Raw genomic sequence first — 15,368 nt, 5'->3', positions numbered from 1 at the left:
GGATGTATCGTATAGGATTGATGGCACAAATTAAAGTTCTAGCACGTAAGAGCGACCGTGAAAACACGAGAAAACCCGGAGCACAACGAGGCACGCGGGGGTCAACGCCTCCGCGGCCCGGTCTGTGACCAGGCCTCATGGTGGATCAGAGCCTGATCAACCAGGCAGTTACTGCTGGCTGCACGCAATCCAACGTACGAGCCACAGCCCGGCTGGTCAGGTACCGACTTTAGGTGCTTGTCCAGTGCCTGCCTGAAGACAGCCAGGGATCTACTGGTAATCCCCCGTATGAATGCTGGGAGGCAGTTGAACAGTCTCGGGCCCCTGACACTTATTGTATTGTCTCTTAACGTGCTAGTGACACCCCTGCTTTTCATTGGGGGGATGTTGCATCGTCTGCCGAGTCTTTTGCTTTCGTTGCGAGTGATTTTCGTGTGCAAGTTCGGTACTAGTCCCTCTAGGATTTTCCAGGTGTATATAATCATGTATCTCTCCCGCCTGCGTTCCAGGGAGTACAGGTTCAGGAACTTCAAGCGCTCCCAGTAACTGAGGTGTTTTATCTCCGTTATGCGTGCCGTGAAGGTTCTCTGTACATTTTCTAGGTCAGCAATTTCACCTGCCTTGAAAGGTGCTGTTAGTGTGCAGCAATATTCCAGCCTAGATAGAACAAGCGACCTGAAGAGTGTCATCATGGGCTTGGCATCCCTAGTTTTGAAGGTTCTCATTATCCATCCTGTCATTTTTCTAGCAGCTGCGATTGATACAATGTTATGGTCCTTGAAGGTGAGATCCTCCGACATGATCACTCCCAGGTCTTTGACGTTGGTTTTTCGCTCTATTTTGTGGCCGGAATTTGTTTTGTACTCTGATGAAGTTTTAATTTCCTCGTGTTTACCATATCGGAGTAATTGAAATTTCTCATCGTTGAACTTCATATTGTTTTCTGCAGCCCACTGAAAGATTTGGTTGATGTCCGCCTGGAGCCTTGCAGTGTCTGCAAAGGAAGACACGGTGCTGTGGCTGACATCCTTGTCTATGTCAGATATGAGGATGAGAAACAAGATGGGAGCGAGTACTGTGCCTTGTGGAACAGAGCTTTTCACTGTAGCCACCTCAGACTTTACTCTGTTGACTACTACTCTTTGCGTTCTGTGGTTATGTAATTAATGGGTATGACCATATGACCTGTCTTTGTAATACTCATTTGTGCTAAATTGTTATCTGTTTACAATAATGTTTTTACCACTGAATATATCATTGCTTAGTTAATCTTAAGTTAATTCTAAGCCTGCTCATAATGCTCTGCATACAAGGGACTTTGGCATGTTGCACTGTAATAACTTTGTACTCCACTGTATCATGTTCAAATTAATAAATAAAACAAAAAATAAATCTAGATGGGTGGCGATCTTACTTCTTAGGACCCTTTATTTATTTATTTATGTCTTTGCAAACAGTACATTGAGATTTTGTATTTACAATAGTGGGTTGCAATGCAAAAAGAGCCTCTATTATGCCTTGGCATTATGGGCCAACTTAACATTATTGGCTTACAGTCTACTTAACACTAAGGATTTTATCATAGTTGTACAGTAGGATAGTAATTATTTCATAGTTGAACAGTAGATTATTAATTATAAGTGAATTAAATTTGTATAAAACAAAGGATATATTCATATATTTATAAAATGCTTTTTGTGAAAACAATGGTTCAGTTATATTCCTGTCAACAATGGATAAAAGGTTCAAAGTGATTGTTTCAGTTATGATGTGGGAGTACATAGGTGAGTAAGTGTGTACTGAGTATTTAGCGTTTAGTCTAGGGTGATTAAGTGGCTTTTGAGAAGAGTCTTAAACCGATTTTCAGACTGGGTTACGTTAATATATTCAGGTAATGAATTCCATATTTTAGGGCCCTTTATGTGCATAGAGTTTTTACACAGTGTGATATGGACACGAGGTATATCAAAAATAGATCTGTGTCTTGTGTTGTGGTCATGTGTCCTGTTTAAGTTGGTGAGGAGAAGTTTGAGTGGAGGGTTTATATTTGTGTGTATTGTTCTGTGTATGTAGTAGGCACATGAATAAGTATGGATGTTCTTAATGGTGAGCAGATTCAGACTTTTGAAAATTGGTGGAGTATGCTGGCGGGAGTGGGAATTCGTTATCATTCTTACTGCTGCCTTTTGCTGGGTTATGAGGGGTTTTAGGTGATTGGATGTTGTTGATCCCCATGCACAAATTCCATATGTAAGATAAGGGTATACGAGTGAATGGTACAGTGCCAGGAGAGCTGATTGTGGAACGTAGTACCTTATCTTTGATAGTATGTCTACAGTCTTGGAGATTTTCTTGGTGATTTGTTGTATGTGTGTCCGGAACTTAAGGCTACTGTCAAGGTAGATGCCTAGGAATTTTCCCTCTGAGTCTTGTGACTGATGATCCATTTAGCGTTATGTTAATTGGATCATTTGCAGCTTTGTTTCCAAACTGAATGAAATAGGTTTTATCAGTATTCAGGGTAAGTTTATTAGTCATCATCCAGGCAGATATTTTCTGCAATTCGGCACTGACTGTGTTTGCTAGTATGACCGTGTTTGGGTGGGAAAAGACATATGTAGTGTCATCTGCAAATAATATGGGTTTGAGTAGCTGTGATGCATTCGGTAGATCGTTGATGTAGATGAGAAAGAGGAGTGGTCCAAGGACACTTCCTTGTGGGACTCCTACTGTGATTGGTTGGGTGGAGGAGTTTGCATCATTTACATACACATATTGAGTTCTGTTACTAAGGTATGATTTTAGATAGTTGAGGGAGTGGCCTCTGATACCATAGTGCGTTAATTTGGAGTACAGCAGTTCATGGTCGACTGTATCGAAAGCTTTACATAAATCAGTGAAAATGCCCAGCGGGACTTCTTTCTTTTCCAGTGCAGTATATATTAATTCTAGCATGCGTATGATAGAATCCTTCGTGCTTTTATTATTCCTGAATCCAAACTGACAAGGGTTTAATATGTTGTGTGAGACGAGGTGGGAATAGATCCGTCTGTGAATTAATTTTTCAAAGATTTTAGAGAGCAGTGGTAAGTTAGATATTGGTCTATAGTTATTCAAGTCAGCTTGGTCACCTCCTTTGTGGATCGGAGTGACCCTCGCTATTTTGAGGATTGTTGGGAAGGTAGCTGATTCAGTGGATTTGTTAAAGAGCGTTGCAAAATTTGGTGACAATACTTGAGAAGCTTTTTTGTACATAAAAGCAGGCAAGCTGTTTATGTCTCCTGCCTTGTTTTTAAGGGTGCTTATGATGAGCGTAACTTCTATGGGGTTGGTTGGAGCTAGGAATAGTGTATTTGGGTAGGTACCTATGAGGTAGTCTGATGGACGGGTGTTTACGCTTGGTATTTTGTTCGCTAGATTTTTACCTATGGTGGAGAAGAAAACATTGAGTCTGTTTGCTGTTTCAGTAGGTGTGAGTAGGGGTTCATCTGATTTTGTTAGTTTGATTGTTTTGTTTTTGGATAACTTTTTATTTCCAAGAATTTCAGATAGAGTTTTCCAGGTTTTTTTTATATCACCTTTGATGTTATGTAGTCTATTTTCATAATACACCCGTGACTTAACCTGACTCCTCATTTTTTCTTTTTCTTTTTCTTCTCCCTCTTCCCCTTTCCTCTTTCCTTTTTCTCCTCTGGGTTGTCTTTCTCTCTTCTGTCTCGTGTTTCTGTTCCTTCTTTATTTATTTCACCACTTCCCCTTTCACGCACCTCTGTGCGCTTGCTCTCCCTCTGTGGGCACCTAGCTCTCTTGCAGTGCTCCCCTTCCTTTGTATTTGACTGGCTCGTCCTCCTTATTCCCCACTCTACCACTACCTCTTCTACTACTACTACTACTACTACTACTACCACCACCACCACCTCTTCCTGCCTATATATAGCCGTCCTGCTCCACTTCTGGTTAGTGTAACTTTGTAAATGGTCCAAGTCGGACCGAAACGTCGTCGTAAGCTTCTCTCTTTTATGTGTGGGTTATCTGTGTATCGGTCCAGTCACGGTATTGTGCCTTTTTTTGTTATTTCCAGTTTTCTGTTGTTAGAACTAAATCTGTTATGGAAGTCTTGTCAACCTACAACTTATTTTTGTTGCTCTCCTATCACAGTATCTACAGTAAAATTTCTTGGTCTTCTATTTTGGTTGGCAATTGTCGTGGTATTCCCACATCTCATTAGTGAGGAACCTACTCAGAACTTTGATCTGTCTGAGGACCTTCGAACTTTCCTGCGATGCCCATTTCCTTTACTTTGACGACCTTTACGGTTCTTTTACTCGTACGTACATGTCATATGTTCACACAGTAAAAAAAAAAATTACGAACTCTGACAGTGTCTCCTAATGTGCCCCACCTTTATGTTTACATTGTCATATTATTCAACCCCCGTTCCCCCTCTTCCTCCCTTCTTGGGAAGTTCCGATTATCCACGTTTATTTCCACTTATACTTGAAGGCTAAGGTGTCCGCTTCAAACTTGTGCTCGCTTTTCTTTGAAAACTGTCACTCGTGTTTTCACACAACAGCAGTGGTCCCACATTTCCAAATGGAGTAAGGTATGTGGCTGTTTTTCTAGAAAGAATAACCTATGGACATTTAGTAGAGCTAGTTAGCATTTTCTCTGCAGATGTATATGCAATACTTGCTATCGCATGTACTGCAATAATGTATCTTTCCTCTTTCATTACTGTTTCAGTCTCCTGAAATGCATACAAGTTATACAAGAATTTAATTTCCCACATCCAATTATTCTTTGACTCTTTGTATACAACAGCCATTATGTCTTATTTCTTGCAACCCCAAAAAGTTGTTCTTTGCTTGGTCTCTGGATACATGGACGTTCAGGGTAACCAACATACACTCAGCTGCTTGGTCTGCATCCACGATCTGCTTATCTACCACGGGGAGATTGCCTTTTGCGGACTATTTTCCAATTCTCTCTCAACGACTCCGAATTCGTTGGCAACAGAGTTGGTCTGAATTAGAGGACAACAAACTGTAATTAGCTTCCTGGCCATCTTGTCTTCATCACTATCAAGTGTGCAATACTACGCTCCCACAATAACGGATCAGACCATGATGGCACACGATGAAAAAGTAGACAAATGACTCGCACATGCTAGGTGATTCCCGGTACGTCTCCGCAAGGATTACCAGGCTGTTCTAACACTTCACCATGTATTAACAGACTGCCCAAGAGCACCCAGAAAGCACTGCCAACATTTTCAACGCTCTAACACGGGTCTCCAAATGGCGGCTCGCCACAAGATTTTATGCGGCCTGCAGAAACTTGAAATATTCATATATAGTTTAACTAATAAACCCTCATTCTTAGTCACTTAAAGTTATGGATTTTGCTGCTTGTAACAATCTATCAAAATTGGTTCAAATTTCAGTTTTAATCTTTTTCATTTTTCAGATATATCTTTCAGTTATGGAAGGAACAAAGAACAGTGCAGATTGAGTACCGCTTGTTTAATGAAGAATGATGTGCAAAGTATTTCTTTATACAAGCAGGTGATAAAGCCTTGTGTGTTGTATGCCACGAAACTGTTGTAGTTTTGAAGGAGTATAATGTATGTCGGCACTATGAAACCAAAATTAAACCAATTATTCCCAATTCATAGGAGCACAGCTGTGGCATGCCAAGAGTACGTGACCTTTATTCGGGGCATGTACATACCCTCATTTACAGGCTATCTCCCCCAACCAGCGAACCAGGGACTGAGGGTTGACGATGGGGCCCCGTCGTTCAACCAGCACCCAGGTTCTAGCCAATGAGAAGATGGTTTTGGCAATCGCAGAGGTTATGTGGGTACCACTCTCCTGTCTGCCCTTGTCATTCCCATTCTAGAGCTGGTTGAAGCACGGTCTGCTCTCTAGTGGCTTCTATTCTGCCTTGCTTACCGTGGAGTGCACTAATACCTATTGTTGTATATAGTGTACATACTTCTTTTCTAAATTGGTGAAGGATAATACAAGTCAAAAGTTTTCTGCTGTGTTTGTTTTGCTCCCTTTACACCCCTCAAGGAAGGTTCCTTGATGTTGGTGAGGGGCTCTTGATTTAGGGAATTGGATCTGTGCTCCAGTTCCCCGAATTAAGCCTGAATGCCTTCCACATATCCCCCCCCCAGGCGCTGTATAATCCTCCGGGTTTAGCGCTTCCCCCTTGATTATAATAATAATAATGCTCCCTTTACATCCAGGATAACAGGCATTTGGGACTCCTAGGTTGTAATAACAACGTTCACAAAAATCTGAGTCAATGCAATGCGGGTTGCTTTCCCAACAAGGCTTTTACACAGAAGAGCTGAAAATGAAGCTTTGACGAGGGTCAGTTACAAACTAGTTTATGTGTTAGCTAAAAGAGGAAACCCATTCACTGATGGAGATCTGAGTAGAGTGTATGATGGAAGCTGTGGCAGAGTTATGCCCAGAAAAAGCAAATCTGTTCAAAATCCTCAGTCTTGCGCCAAATACTGCGGATATAGGATACTGAGGATATAGGATGCAATATATTTCATCAAACTGCAAAATTTTTAGTTTTATTCTCTCGCAGTTGATGAATTAAATGATGTGACACATTACAACTCCTAGTGTTCATCCGTGGCGTCGACAATAAATTTAATGTCACACAAGAATTAGCATCAAAGCATAGCATGCACAGCATAGGAACCGGGGAAGATATCTTCAAAGAATTGAAGAAAAAAAAAATTATTAGAATATAGTCTGTAGTGGAATAAACTGTAATGCAGGACAATTGATGGAGACAAGACCATGTTCGGTTTGAAGAAATGTTTGGCTGGACAGTTCACAAATGCTTGTGAGGATGGTGGACTCAACCCCCATGTTTCTGTGTTAGGTTAAGCATTGTGCGGGAAATGTGGATATGTCGCATTCTGAAACCTGTTGTTTCAGTGAATTTCATTCGATCTCTCAGGCTTATTCATCGCCAGTTTCGTGATTTTCTGAAACTGATTCAGAGTTCGATAACTTGCCTTATTATACAGCAGTTCGATGGCTTAGTCGTGGAAAGGTTCTTATGGTTCGTTCAGCTCAGAAAGGAAATATATTAATTTCTCACAGAAGAATCGACCCGAACCACTTTTACCAAACACTGATTGGCTTTGCAAACTGGCATTTTTTGCAGACGTGACAAGCCATATGAATTAATTGAATTTCAAATTGCAACGCGAAACAAATTTGATTTGTGATCTATTCACGCATTCAGGGCAAAAATGATGCTATTTGAAAGACAGGTGAAAGTTTCTAATTTGTTTCATTCCTCACGTTGTGAAAAATATCACATATGGGCAGTTATCTACCCATTGAAATTTAATGATGATGCACATGGACTGATTACTTGTTTGCAGCGTGTTGGAGCACCCATGGGCATGAATATTAGCAGCCCTGGCAGATTTACTTTGCATGGTGATAGTGCTCAGGAATATGTAAGTTTATTGAACCAGTGTGCCGGAAAGCAGCTTGTTCTGGCAATTCTACCGAATAATCGGGCTGATAGGTATAGTGCTATCAAACGCCACCTCAGCATTAAAATGGGCATTCCTAGTCAGTGTATCCTGAGCAGAACACTCTTCAAAAAGCAGGGTCTGATGTCAGTAGCCACAAAAGTTGCTATTCAGATTAATTGCAAACTGGGTGGTGAACCATCGAGTGTCGCAGTCCCCATTAAGAATGCCATGGTTATTGGATATGATGTCTACCATGATAGAGTCAGACGTGATATTTCATACGGTGCGGTCGTGTCCTCCTTAAATCAGCCATGGACCCGTTACCTCTCCCAAGCAGCCCGCCATGTTAATCAGGAAGAGCTGACTGATAATTTTGCATTAGGAGTTAAAAATGCCTTGAGTCGGTATTATATGGAAAATGGCTGTCACCCAAATTTGGTAATTGTGTATCGTGATGGGGTTGAAGGACAGATATAATATGTCAAGGAGCATGAAATAGCTGCTATTAAGAGGTGTTTTGAAGAGGTTTGCATGAAGTCCCCAAAGTTTGCTTTTGTAATTGTGTCCAAGAGGATCAACACTCGAATGATTCTAGACAACAGAGGTCAACTAGAAAACCCATTGCCTGGCACAGTGATAGATGATGTCATTACACTTCCTGAGAGGTACGACTTTTTCTTGGTATCTCAATCTATTAATGAAGGAACTGTGAGTCCGACATCCTTTAATATCACAGAGGACAGCAGCGGCTTGCAGCCTGACCACATGCAACGCTTGGCATATAAACTTTGCCATATGTACTACAATTGGCAGGGGACTATACGTGTACCTGCCCCATGTATGTTTGCACATAAGCTGGCATACATGACTGGCGAAATTATCAATGGACCCCCTCACTATGACTTGGTTGATCGCCTATGGTATCCAAGTTTCATTTTCTTCTCCAAGATGTAACCTGCAGTATGCATTGACAGTCTTGAGTGAAAGCAAACCACTTCTAGAGCTTTATGATCCTGATCATACTGTAATTCTCGAATATAAAGTTTAGTATTCTTTGTATTGTGGTATTTATGGTGTGGAAAGCTATAATTATTTTGGTCAATATTTGTCAAAAAATGGAATTTTGCAGTCTAGGAACATATCTCTTATTTTGTGTTGTGTACTGTATTAATTTTATGCAATTTTGCCTTGTATCATTGGCCTGGAATGCATTTATTGCATAAAGCAAGGAATTTTTGTACTCTTGATAGTGAGAAAGTCCTTTCCTCACGATGTTTTTCAATAATTTGTATGACATACTTGTTGGAGTGTGAGCAGGGTAATATTTAGTGAAGGGATTCAGGGAAACCAGTTATTTTCATATAGTCGGACTTGAGTCCTGGAAATGGGAAATACAGTGTTCATTCTTATGGTCTTTTGTTAGTGGGATGAATTGTAAAGGACCTGCCTAGTATGGGCCAACAGGCCTGCTGCAGTGTTCCTCCTTTCTTATGTTCTTATGAAAGTGAAGCAAAATTTTCTTCATTTGCAACAGGAATCGTTAATGACTTGCAAAAGATTTCAGAAACGATTTTCCGGTCTTGATGGAAAAACAACTTTAAATAAAGCTGTTTGAAAATCCATTTGACTTCAATGATGAAACATTGCCAAGTTAGTTTTAAATGGAAATTATTGATCTGCAATCAGATGATATGATGAAAGAAAAATATAAAGAAGGAACTGATCCAATTTTATAAATTTTTACAGCCTGAACAGTTTGCAAATTTGAAGTGATTCGCTTGTAGATTTGAATCAGTTTTTGGTAATGTACCTGTGTGAACAAACATTTTCAAAAACGAAGTATGTCAAGTCCAAATATCTCAAATTTACCTGAAGAGCATTTGAAGTCCATTCTAACAATTGGCTCCTAAAGCTTGAAACATCAGTTCAGCATAAATATTTTGAAATTAAAAACCAATTCCATCATCCCCATTAATCTTGTACAAATTAATCTTGTGTCAGCTTTTCTTATCTGCAGTTCAGTAACTGATAACACTGTCAGAACACTGGCTTGTGTTCGACAATTTTTACTCATTATATATCATTTCTCAGGGTAAGCATTGTATTGTTTCTTCGTAATCGTCATTTTTCTGTTGTTCTGATTATATCATGATTACAAAAAGGATCCAGATGAAACTTATTTATTTAAATTTTATTCATTCATTTACATTTATTTATAAGACTAATTTTTTCTTTGGCCCGTGAAAGTGTGAGAAATATACGACGTGGCCATCGTAATGAAAAGTTTGCAGACCCTTGTACACACTAACTGATCTCACTGAAAGTTTCCTCATTAACTCAGACTCGTACTATAACTCCATTAATGATGCTCACTTTACACTCCCATTAACCCTGGCCTCCTTTTATTCCTACCCTTACATTTCAGTCCCCCATTATACTGTATGACAGATACGAGTGAACTGCTCTAAAATACAAACAATAGACTATGAACACAGTTACTTCTATGATTGCAGTGAGGTAATTAATCAAGTACTCGCCTGAGCTTGCTCTGGTCCTTAAATTGTTGACATGTTGACATGGTATTAGCAAACTTGGCTGATGAATATCAGCTTGTGTTAGTGGCGGCAGTCTTTTTTGATCTGTAAAAAAAAAAAATGGGGTTTTCACAAAATTCACTTTTGTTTAATTTCACAACAATTATGAAAATGTGGTTTTCTATATGCGACAGATGAACTAATAAAAGTTTTACACAGTTTTAAAGTTGTCATATTTATACAAACGTTTAGTGGCTTATAGCGCATCTAACTGGTACTTCATTATACGTAGTGATCAACATATCTGGTGTTAGTACCTGATATCATTTATTCTAGCACTAAATGTTGTACTGTTAGAGCTACTGATATTTGGCTTTCCTTCTTTAATCTGAGGAAAATACTAAACGTACATGAGTAATAAAGCTCCTGGGGAATGGGACGCATTTAGTTTCAATTCATGGAAGTCGATGATAAATCCAGCTCTACTGATCAAGAGCTCCTTTGAGAGGTGGTACCTAGAAACCAGTCCTATACATACCATTTCAAAAATCTTATGGAATGATATCAGGGACGCATGAGAGAGGGAGGGGACTCGTCCATGGGACCATCACGACCAATACAATCTGTCAGTGAACTTCATGGTACAATACTTGTGATAACGTGTGCAGACAGTTGCATTTCATATCCTTTACAATGTTTTAGTAATGAATTAAATTTGGAAAATTACTTTGTTGATGCTACTTTGTGATATTACATCTCTAACCTATTTTTTAGGCAGCAGAACCTACTTCCACTTTATCTTGAGAGCCTTTATGGCTGATCGACACTTACAAATTCATAATTAATTATATGCCTATATGTACATGTTTATACTACAAGCATTATTATATACACTTTTACTACTTATTGTTACTTAAATCATTCTTGGCACACGGCATCAAAATTTGAAAGATCATAAAGCTTAAAATCTAAGTGTTTATTTTTAATATGTTTACCAGGTAAAAATTAAGTATTTGTGAGGTAAATATTTGTTAACGTTTATGTTTAAGCGATTCTGCGTCCTGTAATTATCAGTGGACATTATTCTGTTGAAAATATTGCTGGCATGGTAGTGACAGACTTAGTGGAAGAATATGTAAGTTTTCCCTTCATGGGAGGTACGTTGATGGCACTGAAGGACTCTTGATCTATTAAATTTTAGCTACCTCTTTCCTCGAATTAAACCTCCCATTTCCCAGGCGCTGTAAAACCCCTAGTTGTTTAGAGTCTGCCTATGGGCATAACTCTCAGGGGTTTAGCGCTTCCCCATAGATATACTATCCTTAAAATTATCCATCTAAAATTTTTCTTTTAGTATTAATAGATAACTCCCATTAACATCACACATGATTTTGAAATGTCCATCAGCTGTTCCCACAGTAATGTCCATTAACGGCTCCCGCAGAATAATATCCATGCGCTGTTCCTACAGGATAATGTCCATCAACTGTTCCCACAGAGCATCAGTGTGTGACAGAGGGCAAATCATGCTACACAGTCTTGACTTACGGGATCTTCCAGAAGAGCAGAGCTCCATCCTTGCCCACAGAGGCCAACACATCCCCGCTGGGAGATATGCAGATCTTGGTGACAGCACCACTGTGTCCTTGTCCTTCATGGGTCACACGACCTTTATTCCAGTTCCATACCTGTGTGGATGTGCAGTCATCAGGGGCGGATCTACTATGAAACTAATGAAGCTTAAGCTTCAGGGCTCCTAATCCCGGAGGGTCCCCAGAAACGGCTTTAGTCCATATTGCTCAAAATTTTTGTGTCTACTGCATGAGAAGGGGCCCCCATAACAGTTTCAGTTTTCAGGGCCCAAAAATGTAGGTCCACCATTGGCAGTCATTAGTGGGTTATACAAAGCAATAACACCAGTGCATCACAAGTGGATAAAAGAGGTAGGTTCGTGCAAGGAAGCAGCAGCTTCCTAGAAACTCACGAGAAAAACCTAGTGTATTGGGCCGTGTAAACCTTGTATTTTTTCTTTAACCTACACCTTCTGTTATACGTACCTTGATAACAGCATCCTCGCCGGCAGTGACTATGGTAGCATCATCAGGAGTGGCAGCGATGGTAGTGATAGGTGTGTTGGAGGCTGGCAGGTCAGCCAGGAGGGTACCATCTAAGTGATCCCACACCAGCAAGGACCCATCGCTTCCCACAGTAACAATCTCACCACTCTTCAACAAACTACCACCAAGGAACACTGTATGAGCAGTGAGTCGGTACATCCGCTCCAGCTCCCTGGAAAGTTGTTAGTTAATACTTAGAGAAGTGGTTATTGGTGTTAGTGTAGTGGGTGCCTGCGTTAGTGTAGTGGGTACCTGTGTTAGTGTAGTGGGTACCTGTGTTAGTGTAGTGGGTACCTGTGCTAGTGTAGTGGGTGCCTGTGCTAGTGTAGTGGGTGCCTGTGTTAGTGTAGTGGGTGCCTGTGTTAGTGTAGTGTGTGCCTGTGTTAGTGTAGTGTGTGCCTGTGTTAGTGTAGTGGGTGCCTGTGTTAGTGTAGTGGGTGCCTGTGTTAGTGTAGTGGGTACCTGTGTTAGTGTAGTGGATACCTGTGTTAGTGTAGTGGGTGCCTGTGTTAGTGTAGTGGGTGCCTGTGTTAGTGTAGTGGGTGCCTGCGTTAGTGTAGTGGGTACCTGTGTTAGTGTAGTGGGTACCTGTGTTAGTGTAGTGGGTACCTGTGCTAGTGTAGTGGGTGCCTGTGCTAGTGTAGTGGGTGCCTGTGTTAGTGTAGTGGGTGCCTGTGTTAGTGTAGTGTGTGCCTGTGTTAGTGTAGTGTGTGCCTGTGTTAGTGTAGTGGGTGCCTGTGTTAGTGTAGTGGGTGCCTGTGTTAGTGTAGTGGGTACCTGTGTTAGTGTAGTGGATACCTGTGTTAGTGTAGTGGGTGCCTGTGTTAGTGTAGTGGGTGCCTGTGTCAGGATAGTTGGTATTAATATTACGGTATTAATATTAAGCTAATGGTTAAAACGAGTAAATATCTCGTAATGATATTTACCTTCCTAGGACAGGGTCTTTAATATAAGTACCTTTGTTAGACCAGGATCTTGCTCGCATGAAAATGGTTGGAAGAGTGAGGTACTCACGGCAGGAGCCAGAGGATGCACGAGCCGTCACCGCTGCAGGAGAGTACCCGAGCCTCTGACGGTGCTAGAGCCAGGTGCGTCACCTCTCCCCTGTGTTCCTTCTGAGAGGCTGTCATCCGCATGCCACATCCCTCAGGCAGCCACACCCGCACCTACCTCACACCCTTGTCATGTTTATATGAAGCGCTAAACCCACATGGGTCATGATAATTATTTGGAAGTGCTGAACCCGCATGCATCATGTGACACCTGGGGAACGGTGAGGGGGGGGAAGTGAAGGTAAGTTTGATCCAGGAAAAAGGAGAATGTAGCTCAGTTTTCCTTGGATCGAGCCTGTCCTTTGTATTCAGGTGCTGTACGACCCTTTCGGGTTCAGCGCTTTCCTCACGAATGCAAATAAAATGATCAGAAACATTGGTACTGCTGTTACTACTGGCAAACATTGGTACTGCTGTTACTACTGGCAAACATTGGTACTGCTGTTACTACTGGCAAACATTGGTACTGCTGTTACTACTGGCAAACATTGGTACTGCTATTACTACTGGCAAACATTGGTACTGCTATTACTACTGGCAAACATTGGTACTGCTGTTACTACTGGCAAACATTGGTACTGCTGTTACTACTGACAAACATTGGTACTGCTGTTACTAATGGCAAACATTGGTACTGCTGTTACTACTGACAAACATTGGTACTGCTGTTACTACTGGCAAACATAGGTACTGCTGTTACTACTGGCAAACATTGGTACTGCTGTTACTACTGACAAACATTGGTACTGCTGTTACTACTGGCAAACATTGGTACTGCTGTTACTACTGGCAAACATTGGTACTGCTGTTACTACTGGCAAACGTTGGTACTGCTGTTACTACTGGCAAACATTGGTACTGCTGTTACTACTGACAAACATTGGTACTGCTGTTACTACTGACAAACATTGGTACTGCTGTTACTACTGGCAAACATTGGTACTGCTGTTACTACTGACAAACATTGGTACTGCTGTTACTACTGGCAAACATTGGTACTGGTGTTACTACTGGCAAACATTGGTACTGCTGTTACTACTGGCAAACATTGGTACTGCTGTTACTAATGGCAAACATTGGTACTGCTGTTACTAATGGCAAACATTGGTACTGCTGTTACTACTGACAAACATTGGTACTGCTGTTACTACTGGCAAACATTGGTACTGCTGTTACTACTGACAAACATTGGTACTGCTGTTACTACTGGCAAACATTGGTACTGCTGTTACTACTGGCAAACATTGGTACTGCTGTTACTACTGGCAAACGTTGGTACTGCTGTTACTACTGGCAAACATTGGTACTGCTGTTACTACTGACAAACATTGGTACTGCTGTTACTACTGGCAAACAAGGTATACAAGAACCCTCAGGTCAGACATCACTTTACAAGCTTCAATGGTTCTGACATCACGTAAGGTTCAACAGTTCAGACATCATATTACGTGACAAGTTTCAATTCCCCCACAAGACGTAAATATTACACTCGCAGAACCATGATAGAATTTCAGCACTGTAGTAATTTCAGAATCATGCCCTCCCCCCCCCCCCACACACCTAAATTTTTACATTTAAATTTCTTCTGTCTCTTACTCTCTCTGAATCTCCTTCGCGAGTCTCCCCCACACGTTACACTGAAGGATTTTGTTATCATTATGGTTACGAGAACTTACCCTTCCGTCACGACCTCCGGAGACAACGTGGTCGTTCGTGAGAGCGACGACAGTGTTGACGCCGCCGTGGTGGGCGTCCTCCACCACCCACACCACACGCCCACTCTCCGCTCCCAGCCCACGCAGCCGCCCATCACTCCACCCTGAAACAGTGATATATATATATATATATATATATATATATATATATATATATATATATATATATATATATATATATATTATTGTGTGTGTGTGTGTGTGTGTGTGTGTGTGTGTGTGTGTAAAACAATCGGAGCCAGGCGATCTTACCAATGCAAGACAAGTCACGGGGGGAGGTGGGGGGTGGAAACTAGGTTCGGTAGGTTCGGACAGACCAGGTGTCACATGCGATCTTTAAGCAAGTCAGTTCTTGCTATCACCCACCGGGGTGGGCTGCCGCCCAAATAATTGTACCCAACAGTTCCATCATGGAAACAATAGAGTGCTCC

At 41.2% G+C, this 15,368-nt stretch overlaps 1 protein-coding gene and 1 pseudogene across 1 annotated transcript; one reads left to right on the top strand and one right to left on the bottom strand.

Moving 5' to 3' along the window:
- Nucleotides 1–7,312: 7,312 nt before the first annotated feature.
- Nucleotides 7,313–8,501, top strand: LOC128693396 (piwi-like protein Siwi; annotated as a pseudogene).
- Nucleotides 8,502–9,695: 1,194 nt separating this feature from the next.
- On the bottom strand, nt 9,696–15,029 carry LOC128693397 (cilia- and flagella-associated protein 52-like). The gene is made up of 5 exons (XM_053783076.2): nt 14,899–15,029; nt 13,185–13,336; nt 12,111–12,342; nt 11,602–11,741; nt 9,696–10,158 (listed from the first exon to the last, which is right to left on the bottom strand). Exons 2-5 carry the CDS (start codon nt 13,304–13,306, stop codon nt 10,125–10,127), a joined length of 528 nt encoding a protein of 175 aa, XP_053639051.2. The 5' UTR covers nt 13,307–13,336; nt 14,899–15,029; the 3' UTR covers nt 9,696–10,124.
- Nucleotides 15,030–15,368: the final 339 nt, after the last annotated feature.

This window comes from Cherax quadricarinatus, chromosome 57, assembly GCF_038502225.1.
Source record: "Cherax quadricarinatus isolate ZL_2023a chromosome 57, ASM3850222v1, whole genome shotgun sequence".
In the NCBI taxonomy this organism is placed as follows: domain Eukaryota; kingdom Metazoa; phylum Arthropoda; class Malacostraca; order Decapoda; family Parastacidae; genus Cherax; species Cherax quadricarinatus.
This window is presented reverse-complemented; position numbering and strand designations above follow the sequence as displayed.

Excerpts from the sequence above, each read along its gene's own strand:
- LOC128693397 (XM_053783076.2), bottom strand. The coding sequence starts at position 13,306 with ATGCGGATGACAGCCTCTCAGAAGGAACACAGGGGAGAGGTGACGCAC. Across the intron at positions 11,742-12,110 it reads GCGAGGATGCTGTTATCAAG|GTATGGAACTGGAATAAAGG; the intron begins GTACGTATAACA and ends ACATCCACACAG. Across the intron at positions 10,159-11,601 it reads CTGCTCTTCTGGAAGATCCC|ATCAAAAAAGACTGCCGCCA; the intron begins GTAAGTCAAGAC and ends TTTTTTTTACAG.